This window comes from Labeo rohita, chromosome 19 (genome assembly GCF_022985175.1).
Source record: "Labeo rohita strain BAU-BD-2019 chromosome 19, IGBB_LRoh.1.0, whole genome shotgun sequence".
NCBI classification, from domain to species: Eukaryota; Metazoa; Chordata; class Actinopteri; order Cypriniformes; family Cyprinidae; genus Labeo; species Labeo rohita.
The window spans coordinates 21,550,000-21,566,872 of record NC_066887.1 but is presented as its reverse complement, the minus strand read 5'-3'; the positions used below and the strand labels follow the sequence as shown (position 1 = coordinate 21,566,872).

At 32.2% G+C, this 16,873-nt stretch overlaps 1 protein-coding gene across 3 annotated transcripts in view; it reads right to left on the bottom strand.

The window, feature by feature from the left end:
• LOC127182042 (ephrin type-A receptor 7) overlaps positions 1-16,873 on the bottom strand; it is a 172,467-nt gene that overhangs the window by 123,786 nt on the left and 31,808 nt on the right. For all 3 annotated transcript variants that reach the window (XR_007829843.1, XM_051137136.1, XM_051137137.1), the window contains exons 2-3: positions 16,770-16,834; positions 12,018-12,687 (exon numbers count right to left, since the gene is read on the bottom strand). Coding sequence is in view for 2 of the 3 variants with exons in the window: in XM_051137136.1 (XP_050993093.1) it covers positions 12,018-12,687; positions 16,770-16,834 (735 nt within the window). In the remaining variant the exon portion in view is untranslated. The remainder of the gene's footprint in view (positions 1-12,017; positions 12,688-16,769; positions 16,835-16,873) is intronic.

Genomic DNA, 16,873 nt, shown 5'->3' with positions numbered 1-16,873 from the left:
ACAGAACAAACTAACAAAGATCAAACAAATAAAATGAACAAAACAACAGACTGAACAAAAAAACCTAATGAATTAAAAAAAAACTAACAACAAAAACAAAAGAACTTTCAAAAGATCAAACAAACTAACAGACAAGAGAAACACCCAGTGCGTTTTGATGAAGCTGCATAAGTTTGTGTGTGTGTGTGTGTGTGTGTGTGTGTGTGTGTAAATATGGCAAACGTTGGCGTAAGAGTCGCCACACAACAGAAAGATCTCAGCAGCTGCTGCAGGCTTAAGACTTTTCTAATTATACATCTGTGAGTTACAACGGCACCTTTAATTAAACTACTACAAATCACACACACGCGCTCAGTCCCATGCTTACATGTCTAATTATGTTTTCCCCTTTTTCCTCCAATTCTCTCTCCCTGTCATCTGTTCTTCCCTTTATTTTTTTGCTTCGTTTGTGCCATCTCTGTAATTATCCACAGTGCCTAACCTTTCTACACATTCACAGCATTTTAATTTATCCTCAAAGTCCAGCTATAAATTACCCTTTTCCACCATCTCTGACCGCTATATTAAAAAGTTATATATTGGGTTTGCTACTGTACCTTCAAGACACTGCACCTAACAGAACAAGCCTTCTAGATGGATGCAATGCTTCAAATTAATGTAAATGCACACATTAAAAAAAACAAGCTCAATGGGAAGGCCGAGGTGTGTGTTAAAGCAGATGGCCTCTCTTGAGCTGCACTTGCTGGTACATCACATTGCATCAGATCAGCTGCTCTCTGACACACAGCAGCTACCCACAGACACAACGGATGACCTGCACTGCCCCTAACACACACACACAGTGTGCAAGTACACTGAAATGCCCTCTGGTCTTCAGCATTTCACCACTTTGTCCTCAAATTAAGCTTCCACTCACACAGTCCTTCAGAGACTGATGAAGAGAGACAGAGAGAGGGAGGCAAATGCAGAGACAACCACTTCTCATCTGATTCATTTAACTGAAAGCTTTGTCTTTGTGCCGAAACATACTGCACGTCTCAAACGATCTCTTATCATATGGGCTTTTAACGTGACTAAAACGTTGCTTCCTTTCTTCTCTTTAAGTAAAATATGAAACGGCATTCACAATCCATTTTACTGGCGAAACATGACATACTTCTGAGTAAAGGAACAATAACTAAAGATAACTATATTAGTGTCCCCAATAATGCATGACAACGCTCTGTTTATTACAAGTATTTTAAATATTTGAACTCTTTAAAGTCTTAATAAAATAAAATAAATATAAAAGCACTTTAAAAGCAGTAATTCAACATGTTAGTGAAACCAAACGAAAGAACAAATTTTGAAAACTACAGAAAAAACTGCCATAAAAAATAAATGCAATAAAAAGCACTAATTCAATGTGTTAGCAAAAACAAAACAGAAAAATAAAATTAAATTAAATTAAAATCACCAATTCAACATGTTAGCAAAACAGAACAAAACAAAACAAAAAAAAACAAACAAAAAACTATAGAAAAATAATAAAATAAAATATAAATTAAATTGAAATTTAATTTACATTAAAAGCACTGATTCAATGTGTTAGCAAAACAAAACAAAACTATAAAAACCAAACAAAATAAAACAAAATTAAAATAAAAGCACTAAAACGAAACACAACAAAAACAACAACAAAAAAACAATAGAAAAAAAAATAAATAAAATAAAATTAAGTTAAGTTAAAAGCACTAATTAAACATCTTAGTGAAACAAAACCAAAAAAAACAAACAAAAAAAAAATAGTCAAAATAAATGAACTTAAAATCAAAAAAAGAAAAAAACACTGACTCAACGTGTTATTGAAACAAAAAAAACAAAAAACAAAAGAAAACACAAAACTATAGGAAAACTATAAAACTATATAACTATAAAAAAGTAATAATAATTTAACGTTAATGAAACAATACACAACAAAACCAAACCAAACAAAAATATAGAAAAAAAAATAATAATATAACAAAAGAATAAAATAAATAAATAAATAAATAAAATAAAAAGCACCAACTCAACCTGGAAGTGAAACAAAATAAAACACAACTACAGAAAAAAAAAAATTTAAATTAAAAAAATAAAATTAAATTAAATTAAATTAAAAGCACCAATTCAATGTGAACAAATTAATGAAACAAAACACAACAAAACTAAACAAAAAAACAACAACAGAAAAACTATAGAAAAAATAAAATAAAATACTACAAATAAAAAAAAAACATTCATTTAATATTCATAAAACAAACAAAAACAAAACAAAAAAAACTATTTACATAAATAAAATAAAATAAAATAAAATAAAATAAAATAAAAAGTTGGCTATTGGTTATTATTATCCAGTAACCTGCACAATCTTAAAGACATCAGTGGAAAAGAAAGTTGTTTTTATTAAGGAAGGAAGGAAAGACTTTATTTTGATTAAAGATTATGAAGCATGTTAATTCTTTTGAAATTACATGCACTGATGAATCAGCCACAAAATAAACAGAAACATGAAGTAAAAAGAAAATTGTTTTCATGGTAACTTTCCATTGTTCGTGGCCCATTCATATTTGTAAACAGCTAATGAAAGCAAGTACAAAACAAGAAAACATATAAAAGATTAAATTAAATCATTAAAATAACAATAATCATAAACTAAAGAAAGAAAACTAAATTATGGATGTGCAATGTGCATTAATAAAGTAAATATAGTGAATCTTTATTTTTTACGTCAACTTGAAACCTTCAAATGTTCGACAGCAGCAAACTGATGAGCAAAACAAAGCAAATATCTACAAATCCTTCTGCTATGTGTTAAACTGTAATGATTAGACTTCATGCGGTTTATCAGAATTTGCATTTATCACTGACTGAACATAAATCAGAAATAGCGCTCCAGTAACCCCTAAATCCTTTCCTGCATTTTCAGACAGAACACAGGCCCACATCGGCCGGCAAATAATTAAATGTGATGCTTCAAGGCTCACGGCCTCACACACACACACACACACAGAGTCCTGTCAAGTGCAACCTCTCCAGACACAATCAACAGCTACTCATGGCCTGGGTCAATACTATCGAGCCATTTAGTTAAAACACACTCGCTCTTGCACACACACACACTGACGCGAACACATAAATCATACTCGCACTCTTCAGGATCGCCGTTCATTCTTCACTCATTAACATCACCTTCTCCTTCTCTCGCTCACACACACAAGTATTCTAGGCGTCTAGAAGTGCCGATTCACAGCACACAGCGAGCGGACAAATCCACAGTGTGCTTGAACAGTTTAGTGAAGCATTAGAGCTGATCAATAGCTCAGAGTTCCTGAGAGAGCGGCGAGTCTGCCCCGCACATCCATCTCATTAGCATTCAGCTGAGACCTGAGCTCACGCCGAGTGACACCGCCGCAATCTTCAAATTCACCGGCTCTCCTTCCCGTCATCCCTCAATCCTTCAGTCTACCTTATCCATACTTCATGCTTTTCTCCCTCTATCCCTTCACTGTACTTCCGCTTCACTCTTCTTCTCCGAATGAATGAATAGTTTGTGTTATTCTGTATATTTTTCCCAACTTTTATTGACAGAAAGAGACAGGAAATTATGAAGAGAGGTGGAAAGGACCAGGATATAATGCAGACTCAAACTCAGACTCAGACTCAAACTGGCATCATCTGCATGAGCACTAATTCAATGTGTTAGAAAAACAAAACACAAAAGACTAAATAAAATAATATATAAAATCAAATAAAAGCACCAAACAAAATACAACAAATAAATAAAATAAAAAATAAAAGCACTAAACAAAACACAAAAAACTAAAAATAAAATAAATATTAAAAACACTAATTCAACATGTTATTAAAACAAAACTAAAAACTATAAAATAAATAAAATATAAAATAATATAAAAGCACTAAATAAAACAAAAAAATAAAAAAAATAAAATAAAAGCACTATTTCAACATGTCAGTGAAACAAAACAAAAAAGTATAGAATAAATAAAATAAAATAAATATTAAACACTAATTCAACATGTTATTAAAAAAAAAACTATACAATAAATTAAATATAAAAAAGCACTAAACAAAGCACAAAAAACTAAATAAAATAAAAGCAGTATTTCAACATGTCAGTGAAACAAAACAAGTATAGAGTCAATAAAATAAAATAAATATTAAAAAACAAACAAACAAACCAAAAAACTATAAATAAAATAAAATAAAAATAAAAGCACTAATTCAACATGTTGGTGAAACAAAACACAACAAAAGAAAACAAAAAAAAAACTATACAATAAATAATAAAATAAAATAAAATAAAATAAAATTTAATTTAATGCATTAATTCAAAGTGTTAGTGAAACAAAAACAACAAAACAAAAAAACTACTAAAAAGAAAAATTAAATGCACTAATTCAAAGTGTTACTGAAACAAATCAACAAAACAAACAACTACAGAATAAATAAAATAATAAAATAAAATGCACTAATTCAGCGTCCAACACAAAACAAAAATCTATTAAATAAAATAAAAAATAAAATGTAATAAAAATTTAACAAAATTAAAAGCAGTAATTCAACGTGTTACTGAAACAAAACAGTAAAACTAAAAAAACTAAAAGTTAAATAAAATTACAAAAATTAAAAGCACTAATTCAATGTGCTAGTGAAACAAAAGTATAGAATAAATTAAATTACATTAAAATTAAATAAAATTTAAAGCTATAATTCAATGTGTTAGTGAAACAAAAAAGAATAGAATAAATTAAATTAAATTAAATTAAAAGCACTAATTCAATGTGTTAGTGAAACAAAAGTATAGAATAAATTAAATTAAATTAAATTAAATTAAATTAAACACTAATTCAAAGCATTAGTGAAACAAAACAAAAACCTACAAAAAATTAAATTCAATTAAAATAATAAAACAAAATAAAACAAAATAAAATGAGATAAAATAAAATAAAATAACTATTTACTACTTAATTAAACAGCAATACTGCCAAAAAACACCTCACTGCTCTAAACATTAAATTGTTTAAATTGAATTTGTTAATACTAAAAAAGTTAAATAAAACATAACACAGAAGCATGCTCAATAGCATGTTTAATTTTTCTATAGAATCAAAACTAGCATCAACCTTTACGAAAATGCATCACTGCAATCTTATCCAGAGCAAACATAATAACTACGAGATTTAGTATTTTTTCATGCTCCGTTTAGTATCTTCCTCCAATTTAGTTCTTTTCTCCATCCATTTCTCTCGGGTCTCGTCCAATCTGTCCCTTCACACATTCCTCAGTTCCTGCCCGCTCTCTGATTGGCTGTGGGTTTTTGTCTTCCTCTGTCATTAGATGTGTGGTGTGAAATCCTGTTCATCGTTGGCCTTTGAATCATCCTGTCTTCTGAGAATTATGACAAGCCTTTTCTCTGATGTAGTAACACCATTCACACATACAGCTCATGATGACTAAAACATCTGAAGCCTCACAGACTCACATTTTCAAACAAAGAGCATGTGGGCACAGCTAAACACTCAAAACGATAAAGGGAATCAAGAAGAAAACCCCTCCTTAGGTGAATGACTAGTCAACTACTTACTAAACTACTAACAAAAAGAAACACATTGTGTATTTACACTCATTGTGCAAGAGCAATAAATAAATAACCTTTTCTCAACGTTATATTACGCTTTTCATCTGTTGTAGCCACATTATACAAGTTAAGTTCAAAATTCATTTAAAAAGGGAAAAAAAGGTTGAATGGCTTGTGTCTATGAAATGGTTCAAGCTGGATTAATTAGAGCTGCAGCATGTCGAAAATTAAGAAGCATTGTGAGGGACTGAATACACTGCTGCCTTGCCTTACTATATTATTATTGCATATTTCTGTGAGTGTTGATTAGTAAACTGTCATTGTGGCTGTGTGTGAATACTGTACTGTGACACAAATGAGGTGAAACAGGAAGCCATGACATATGCATCAGCTCACACTGAGGAGAATTAAGAGGAAGTGCTTGCGAGGGGCAAGTGGGAGATTGTGAGCGTCATGTGTGGGGTTTGAGAGTCCGTCTCACCCACAGTGAGTGTGACCGAGTTTGTAAAAGATCATCTGGGGTTACAGGACCAAGGATAGAGCTGAGATGACAGCAAAGACTGACGCAAACATGGAGGGAGAAATTGAGAGACAACACGCGTTCAGACGAACCACATAAATGCTAAACAAGGACGCATTCCACCGAAACACCCCTTTTCACACCCCAAAATACTGTGGTGATACAAAGGCACAGTAATGACACCGGATGGCAATACCATGGTAATATATGTTTAAAATATATACCATGGTACTAAATAATTCATGTACCATAGCAATTACATCCTAAAAACATGATGTGGCAGTATCATGGTACAATGTTGGTTTCACACAAGAAAACCACAGTAATTACCATGGTTATTAGGTATATACCATGGTACTGAAAGGCACGTATTGATGGTATTTAAAATGGCATAAAAACATGGTAGCTCCATGGACCTTGTTATTGTTATTTATAACAACAACAACAATTTATTAGTTTTAACGTTTTTGAGCTCCAAAAATCATGATATATGATACAATACAATATGATATTAAAAAAAAAAAAACAACTTAATATTTTGAAAGGAGCCTATCCAAATTACAATTGTAAATATTAGATTAGATTATATTTGAAAAAAAAAAAAACAATATAATATTTTTAAAAGGGCCTATCCAAAAAACTATAATTGTATATTATATTATATTATAGATTAGATTAGATTTTAAAAAAACAAAAAAAAACAAAAACAAAACAGTATAATATTTAAGGAGCCTTTTTTTTTTTAATGATCACTTTAAATATTTTAAATTTAATTTAATGAAAAAAAATTAACAATAAAATATTTTTAAAGGAGCCTATTAAAAAAAAATACAACTGTAAATATAATATAATATTATATTATATTATATTATATTATATTATATTTTGTATTATATTTCAAAAATTAACAATATTATATTATTTCTAAAGGAGCCTTTTCAAAGAAAAAAAAATCTTATATTTATATTATATTATATTATATTATATTGTATTATATCATATTATATTATATTATATTATAGATTAGATTAGATTAGATTAGATTAGATTAGAAAAAAAAAAAAATGACAATATAATATTTTTAAAGGAGCCTTTCCAGAAAATGATCACTGTAAATATTTTAGTTAAATTTAATTTAATAAAAAAAATTAACAATACAATATTGTTAAATGAGCCTATTTAAAAGATGCAATTTTAAATATTATATTATATTATATTATACTGTATTGTATTGTATTGTATTGTACATTGTTTCAAATTTCCGGTAGATTTTAGAAATTACACATACACTAATTACATACTCCCAGAGGCCTTGGAAATTAATAATTTAAGTGAGTTTTGATGTTATTTTTATTTATTTATTTATTTATTTATTAGACTTTATTGTTTATTTATGTTTAGATTTAAAAACATACTAAATGTGCAGAGCAGTGGGCCTCGTGGACTGGAGTTGAGAACCACTGTTCTACAGTATTCTATTCTACAGTATTCTATTGTATTCTATGTTTTAAAAGAAGCCCATCCAAAAATTGGCAATAGCTTAGCACTACCATGTTAAACACCCCAAAAAATAAATAAATAAATAAAAATATAAGAATAATGGGTATGCACAAGTTTATGTATCACATCTTTTTCAAACATAAGCATTTATCATTAAAGAGCTACAGCAATTTGTTGAATTTGCCCAATATGTATTTGATGGTAACTTTACTTCGCCCACGTATCACATGCCTCTTAGTGATTTATGATTCAGTGACAACAATAACAAAATAAAGACACAATGCAGGGTCTGTTGTAACAGCCTGCTGCTGTACGTGTGAACTGACTACAACTCCCACACTGCATCACACAATTCTTCAAGATGGACTGTGAAATATCACACTGACAAACACACACACACACACACACACACACAGTTCTGTAGCGACTCTTGATAATGTGGTGACGCACTGGTCAAATGACATACAGCTGCAGTAGGAGGAGAGATTCCACCACCCAAACACTGACAGACAGAGACCTCAGAGATCATGACACTCTCGCTGTCAGCGCTGACGTATTTCTGACCCTTGAAGTGAATGCGAACAGATGACTCTTAATGTCACTGACCCACGTCAAAGTAAACAGCTGGGTACTTCTAAAAATGTCATGTAACACATCTAAAATGCAGTCTGACTAAATCCTCAGCGTTTAAAAAGAAGTTGGGTTTTCAACAAAACAAGAATATAATTTGTCATCATTCATTCACCCTTAAGTCTGTATGACTTTAACATGAAAAGCAAAATATTTTTTGTGTAAGGAAGGTAGACTTGTGTAAAGAACTTTTTGGTAACACTTTACTACTGCTGGATTTTTTTTTTTTTTTTGGATTCTGGTGGTTTCACGGTTTGTCACAGTTTTTCCTGTGCCTTTATATGAATCAGAATGCATGGAACAGTTGTACTTACTTTTAATAACCATCCAAACACACATGCTACATTGAGTTGAGCAGGTAAATTAGTATAATTTTAAAATTTAAAGCTGAAACAGAACAGCCTGATCTCTGCTTTGTAAAATTATGCCACATAAAACATTTCTGCATGAAGCAAAAACAGCAAACAAGCTGAATGAAATTTATATTATATTATATTATATTATATTATATTATATTATATATATTATAGATTAGATTAAACATCCAATACACTGACTAACATTAACTAATGGGAAAGTGTTGCCTTTTTTGTTTTCTTTTTTTTTTTATATCAGATCTTTTAAACCAGGGGTGACCAGACCCAGTCCTGGAGGGCCGGTGTCCCTGCAGAGTTTAGCTCCAACCCTAATCAAACACACCACTTCCAGGCAGGTGTGTTGAGGAAAGTTGGAGGTAAACTTTGCAGGACACCGGTCCTCCAGGAACAAGTTTGGTGACCCCTGTTTTAAACAAGTCAGTGAATCCAGTTTATAAAATGGTAAGATTTGTTTATAAAGCAGTCATCTGGCTTTTAATGATATTTTAGCACTGTTTTTGAAGGATTGAATGCTTCAGTCTAGGGGTCGACCGATTATCGGCGCCACTATTAGGCATTTTTATGATTATCGGTATCGGTCATTTTCAAAGCCGATTCACTGATAAAATAATTACATTTTAAAATGCGCTATTTGGCTCTGATGCAGCCTGTCGGAACTCACCACTCTGTGGCCGAGAGCAATCTTCGCCCACCGCCAATCTGATTTGTTGAGAGTCACGAGTCCAAACAATCAACACAGAACACTCTCACACCGAAAGCGCTTGCAAACCGGAGGCTTCAGTGAACACTCACGCATCATTGTCTCTCAAAGTCAAGGCAGCAGCAGATGTTGCTGAAGTTGCAATAAATCTCAAGCCACTAACGACACACTGAAGTTGTAAAACACTACTAAACATAGATAATATCTATGATTTCCGCGGGCGGAATCCAGGAATTTACTGTAGAACGCGGAATGTCACAGAATGCGTCAAAGTTTGGATGAGTTAATCAAAAGTAGGTCAGCAGTAGTACTCTTAGCCTAAATTACGTTGTGATATGAACAAGTGTCTGTAAATATTAAGCCGCAAAAATACCATTTAAATATGAATCCTGCATGTTCTGCGTGTCTCTGTGAATGTGAATGGAACAGACGCATGGTTGTTTATACACATACGGAAATGCGTGATGATGCTCACAATGATTTCAGCAGCATCTGTTGTCTCACTAAATGAGGACATAAATACACGAACAACATCTCTAGATCTGCTCTGAGGGTCACTTCATGAGCATTTGACCGTTTCATATGAGTAAATCGTCATATCATATAATAGGCTACAGAAACTCAAAAGGTCCTCATGGCAACCCGTCAAAATAAAAGTTCTGTTTAGCTTAAATTGTCAGAGATATATTACTGTGGTGCAGTAGAATATACATAATACTACTACTACATAAACCCCTTTGTTTGTCAAAAACACAGAGTTTAACTCTCAATTGATTAAAAGTCTTCTTAACAACTTCAACAATGGAGCTATGAAGACAATTAAATTATTTACACTTATATACACAGTTTTTTTTAAGTTAATCCATTGATGTGCATTAGACTAATTGAATAGTCAACTCTACTATTTTATGTTATGTTTTAGTCATTAGAAAATAATTAATGAGGAATTACGAGAGGTAACGGTATTACACATACATTTCTAGCATGTAAATTATTGAAGCCAAATACTTCCATTTCCCCAAGCTGTTTAGCTGCAGTACAGTATTCATAGGCTTAATCATGAAGCATACAGTCAGCAGGGATGCAGTGGCCCCACTTTTAACTCTCTCTTTATATTACCCTTACTGTAGATGGATGCACAGAGGTAGACAAAAGAAAGAAGTGCAGTGTGTGGGAGTTCTACACTCAATTAACACCAGGGAAGGCAGTTTTCATCAGAGCCCTTCTTATTCTTAATTTTGACATTCATTTTAATTTTTACACTAGACATATATATCGGTTCAAAATATCGGTTATCGGTCTACTTGATCTGTTACAATCGGTATCGGCATCGGCCCTGGAAAACACATATCGGTCGACCCCTACTTCAGTCCATATTGATTGAAAAGATGAACACATTTTGACACTAATTTTCTCCTTTTTTGTACACACTGCACGCCTTAGTGCTCAGCTCCGGATTTTTTGGTATATAAAAACCTGTTCATGTTGTTTAAAAGGAATATATATAAATATATATATAAATATATATATATATATATATATATATATATATATATATTTATTTATTTATTTATTTATTTATTTTTTTAATTTGACATAGAAGATGACATACTTTTAGTTAGAAAAATGCCATTACAAAGGTAAAAACAAAACTCTCCTGTAAATCACTTTAAGGAGAATTTTTTAATTTTTGATTATGAATTAGAAGGTGCTCCTAAAATTTTGACAAGTGCTCCTAAAAAGAAAAGCAAGCATAGGGCCCTGGGGTCACTTCAATGCACAAAGTTACAAAAACAACCGGCGGCAACAGTGAAAAAGTAGCCCAATTCCGCAGGAAAACTGTGGACTTGGCAACACTTGTGCAGCATGCTGTCATACGGAAGTAAACATGGAAAACATAAAGTTTATAGTTTAGCATTTATAGTGTGATCTGCTGCAGAAGCCAGCGAAATTATGCACAGACAATATGAAAAAAAGACAAAGATGTGACAGGAGTTTTGAAACTTTATAATACAAGCCCTTATGTTTTGCTTGTAGTGTTGTCACTGTAATACTTATGATTATTGACACATCACTGTACTTCCACTGACTACCTTTCGCAACTGTCTTGATAACTTTGGGTATGTAAAATTGTTGAAGTGACTCCCATGAGCACAGAATTGTGCTGAATGTTGATCAAGAGTGACGTCGCTTGAATTCTGATATGATCGTTCACACTGCGTTCGCATTGCAAAACATCTGACCTGTATCGGATTTAGTACCACATATGGAAGTGGCACAAATCGGAACTGAAAAGATGAGATTCCATGTACTTTGTGCTGTTTACACTGTCATTAGAAAATCAGATCTGAGTCACATGTGAGGAAAAAAAAAAAAAAAAAAATTGAATTTGGACCACATCTGCAGTGTGAACGCACAGTAGCCTAAAATTAAGGGTGAGTAACTGATGACAATTTGCATTTTTAGATGAGCTTACTTTAATGAATAGGCCAGACCTTTCATCATCAGGCACAACCCCCCCCCCCAAAAAAAAACACTGATAACCAGCATAAATCATTATGAGACTGCAAGGACTGCTTTGATTTCACCAAGGTTGCTGTGGGCAAAACTCAAACAATTATGAACTTTTGTGCTACACTACAAAGTTTTGGGTGGAAGAGTGTTTCTTACCCTCACAGCTGCTGTGTCCCTCCTCATAGCCAGCGCTGCAGCTGCATTTCCCGATGGGCACGAGCCACTCCCCTTCAGCGCTGCAGTGCATTCTGGGAGGACTGTCCGTGTCCACCTCAGAGTTATTCACGCACGACCCTCTCACCTCCACCAAAGTGGAGAAGGCAGCTTCAGCTACCGTATCCGGGAACACCGCTAAATTCTGCACCGTCGACAAACAGCGTTTATAGTACACTCTTACAGAAACCAGCGCGACGCAGGCGCCCACATCCTGGAAGGCCAGATGGAATCCTTTGCGGTTGAGATGTCCTATTTCACGAACTTCGGTGTTAAGTTTCATCTTACGTTCTCCCAAATCGCCCTGCGTGAAGCTTTCATCCGCCGCGATGGTGTCGATTTTGCTGTAGCGGTCTTCGCGGGTGACGCGGCCCAAGTCCCAGTCGGACTCGGCGTAGAGGAGGTTGAAGGTCTCCTTACAGCTACCGGACACGCCTGGGATGCTGTTGCAGTCTCGCAGGGTGAACTGCAGCTCGATGAAGATGCGCTGGCCACCCTGCCGCCATATCCAACCCGTCTGGAGCCAGTTGTTCTGACTGGGCTCCATCACGTTGCATACTTGATATGTGCGAATGGGCTTGTATTTCTCATCGACACCGCTGATTTCCTCCCACTGAAATGAGAAGAGAGAGAGAAAAGAAGGTTTCAAATGAAGAAATGTTTGAATAAAGAGTCAAGGACTCTACACCTAGACTCTATTGCAAAGTTTTCTTTTTTTTTGCCATATACATATTAACACTGAAAATAAAATAAAAAATATATACATTTTAACAAAACTTGGGGAAAAAAAAAAAACTTTTGGACTATGCCTTAAAATTCATGGTTTCAGATCATAATATTTTTCTATTCTATTAACACTGGCGTAAAAATAAAATAAAATAAAACAAGAAAATGTTTTAACATTTTTACATTAATTAAAAAAAATATAATATAAAATAAACAGCTCAGTATAAACTTCATTGGGAAAACAAACAAACAAAAATAATCAAATCAAAATCAAAATCAAATCAAATCAAAATCAAATCAAATCAAATTAAATCAAAATAAAATACAATAAAATAAAATAAAATAAAATACTTTTCATGGACTGTTCCAACTTTTTGACTATGCTTTAAAAACCATGGTCTCAGATAATATTTATTGAAATATTTATTTGGCATTTTATCTATAAACACTGGTATTTAAAAAATAAAATAAAATAAAATAAAATAAAATAAAATAAAATAAAATAAAATAAAATAAAATAAAATAAAATAAAATAAAATAATGCTACCTGTGGTCCATTAAATTCCTAAAAAAGGAACATTTTGGAAGGATATGCATCTATATACACAACTGTAAAAATTAGCAACTTATTATAGATTTACAGGCCTAATTATTACAAAGAGTAAACATCTGTACAGCATTGTCTATATATCAATAAGAGCATCACGTTGCATTTACATTACAGTTCATACAGTTCAGTCTGTATAAAGCTTAAAGCCAAATCAGCTACAGTATATCAAACACTGAATTTATTAAGTCTTAAGCATCTTCAATCAACACCACAAACAAGCTCATTGTCTCGTAGAGAGATTATAATGAGCCTCTGAAGACGAACACTCTCACAGTGTTTTCACAATTAATTGCAGTGTAATGAAGATCCTTCGTTTCTGAGGGAATTGAGCAGTTTGAATTGGCTTCTGAGTTTGGCAGAGTCTCTCCTCAGATACGACTATGAGTGGCAGTGAATTTCAACGCATCCTGTTAAAAACCACAGAGAGATCCAACCTGTGTAGCATGTATGTATGCTCGTGCGTGTGCATGACCACGCAGCTGTGGTGGGAGCAGGAGACGGAGGATTTAATCGCTGTCAGGTCCAGAATTAACAAGCTAAACAAATAACAGCTTGTAGCGAGTCCCCAGCACGCAGTCGTTTCTCCTCACAGATAACGTTACGAATGACGGAACGTGTCCGTCCTGCGCTAAGACGTCCTCTGTAAGGCTTACAGCTCATCTCAGCTATGAATCAAGCCACGCATGTAATCTTTAGCACGTGGTTTAGCATTGAGAACGAGAGAAGAAGATGTAAGATGGGAGATAGGACACAGAAAGAGACAAATGGGGTTTATCTGGTGAGGGCAAAGCAGTCCATACTGGGATTACAGCAGGGACGAGTAAGTAATACAGTTTGGGAATCAAGACGGAGACGAGAAACAAGAAATAGACCAGTAAAAGGTAAAGATGGGGGGGGAGGTGGAGAAAGAATCGGGGATATGGTTTAGCCTCAAAATACACTGAACAGTAACCACATTGATGTAATTCTCACGTACATCATAACACTTGATTATGAATTTTGAGTCAGATATGACTGAAAGTAATGACTTGCAATTCAGCAAATGAGTCAGATGTTAATTCAGTAAACTCTTTGAATGATTCAGTCAGCAAATGAGCAGTTTTAGACCACAGGCTTCATCAGAAGCAGACCGCAGAAGTCATTTGTTTATGAATTGGATTAAACTGGTTTGCAGCCGTTGTGTCATAACAGAAGCATATGAGTTTTATTTGTTGAGAAATAGGCAAGTGCTTCAGATTTTATTATGATATTCCTTCCACATTGGTTAAGGATTAGAAACGTTCAAGAACCATTAATATAAGCAACTGCATAAAAATAATCTGGTTCTGTTATTTACCTATCTGTGGTATCTTATGTCTTATATCTTTAACAAATGGAAAAGATTTCTGAATAAAGAGAAGTTTGTACTGAGCCATTTTTTATTTTATTTTATTTTTTAGGGTTGGGACTCAGGAGCCTTTTTTTAATGAATAATAATAAATAAAAAAAAAAAAACATTCAATTCAACATAATTACACAGTTTCATACATCACATTTTGCATATTACAAATGCAAAAGTAGTTTGCAAGCCAATTTAACCAATGTACCAGGGCTGAAACTAACAATTATTTTGATAAACAATTAATCTGTTGATTATTTCTTCAATTAACTGGATAACAGATTCCATTTCATTATTTTATTATATTATATTATATTATATTATATTATATTATATTATATTATATTATATTATATTATATTATATTATATTATATATTATTTTTTTTATATTTTTTTTAGGTTTGGGACTCAGGAACCTTCTTCAATTACTTGTATAAAAGATCCCATTTCATTATATTATTATTCCTTTTATTTTATTGTATTTTATTGTATTTTTTAGGTTTGGAACTCAGGAATCTTCTTCAATTAATTGGATGAAATATCCCTTTTCATAATTTAATTTTATTTTATTTAATTGTATTAATTGTATTTTTAAAAAATAGCTATAGCTATAGATATAGATATACAGTAGTTATCCATCTATACATTATTGAGTTTGAATCTGTTTGAGAATCTGTTTGTTCAGTTCTAATAATCTGTTGATTATTTCTTCAATTAACTGGATAATAAAAATCCTGTTTCATTATTTTTTTTTATTTTTAGGTTTGGGACTCAGGAACCTTCTTCAGTGAATTGAATAAAAAAAATAATAATCTCATTTCATTATTTTATTTTATATTTTTTTTATTTTATTTTATTTTATTTTATTTTATAAAAAAAGTTATTATTGTGCTCCATCTGTTTGTTCAGTTCCAATAATCTGTTGATTATTTCTTCAATTAACTAGATAATAAAAATCCTGTTTCATTATTTTATTTATTTTATTTTATAAAAAAAGTTATTATTGTGCTCCATCTGTTTGTTCAGTTTGATTAATCTGCTGATTATTTCTTAAACTAAATGGATAAAAGATCCCATTTTATTCTTTTAATTTAATTTAATTTAATTTAATTTTTTTATATTTTATTTAAATTTTTTTTTAGGTTTGGGACTCAGGAACCTTCTTCAATTAATTGGATTAAAAAAAATCCCATTTCATTATTTTATTTCATTTTATTTTTTAAATTTTTTTTTATTTTTATTATTAAAGTTAGCGTTGTGCTCCATCTGTTTATTCAGTTCAGTACATTACACTTTATTGTCCCTGAAGCTAAATTTGTCTTGGGCTCACATACACACTGTCCAGTCATTTCTGTAGAAATACAATGGCTAGTACACAACGACTTTTCATTACATCCATCAGTACACACACAATACACAATAATATACTCCGAAATACAAGCCCGAAATAATAAAAAAAAAAATCTATTAGACAATACAACCTCATAACAATACAGCCTAAAAAAAACTATTACACTCACTTAGTATTAAGTATTTTGCAAAACGGAATACAGGAATAAAGATACAAACGTAAAAAGGAAATGCGCTGAGAAAACACATCTCTAACACGTTAAACAGCAACCCGCAACAAACATCATGCTTATTCATTTGTTTAAAGCTCTTAATATAAAAGCACTCAGTTTAGTTTTTTTTCACCCGCAGAAGCCGTCACTGTGACATCTGTTATGTTTCAGGATGAATTTCATAGAAAGTTTCAAAGAAAATGTGTTATTCTCTACTGTAAAGTAATGGGACTGTTGGACGTTTTCCATAATCGCTAATCAAATTCATTGTCGATTATTTTCATTATCAGTCGTTAGCAATTTTATCATTTATTGTTTCAGCCCCACAATGAACTCTATGATGTTTTAGTTGCCTTTAACTAAAATCATTGTATAGTCTACCTCTACGATGATCTAATGAATAAACAAAGGTCTTACCCCATTAGAAGGATATGAGGTCCAACCCAGCTCTGCCTGGGACTCCTTAGAATTCAGCAAGACAACTGGAGGAAAAAAAAACAAACAAAAGAGAAACAATATGA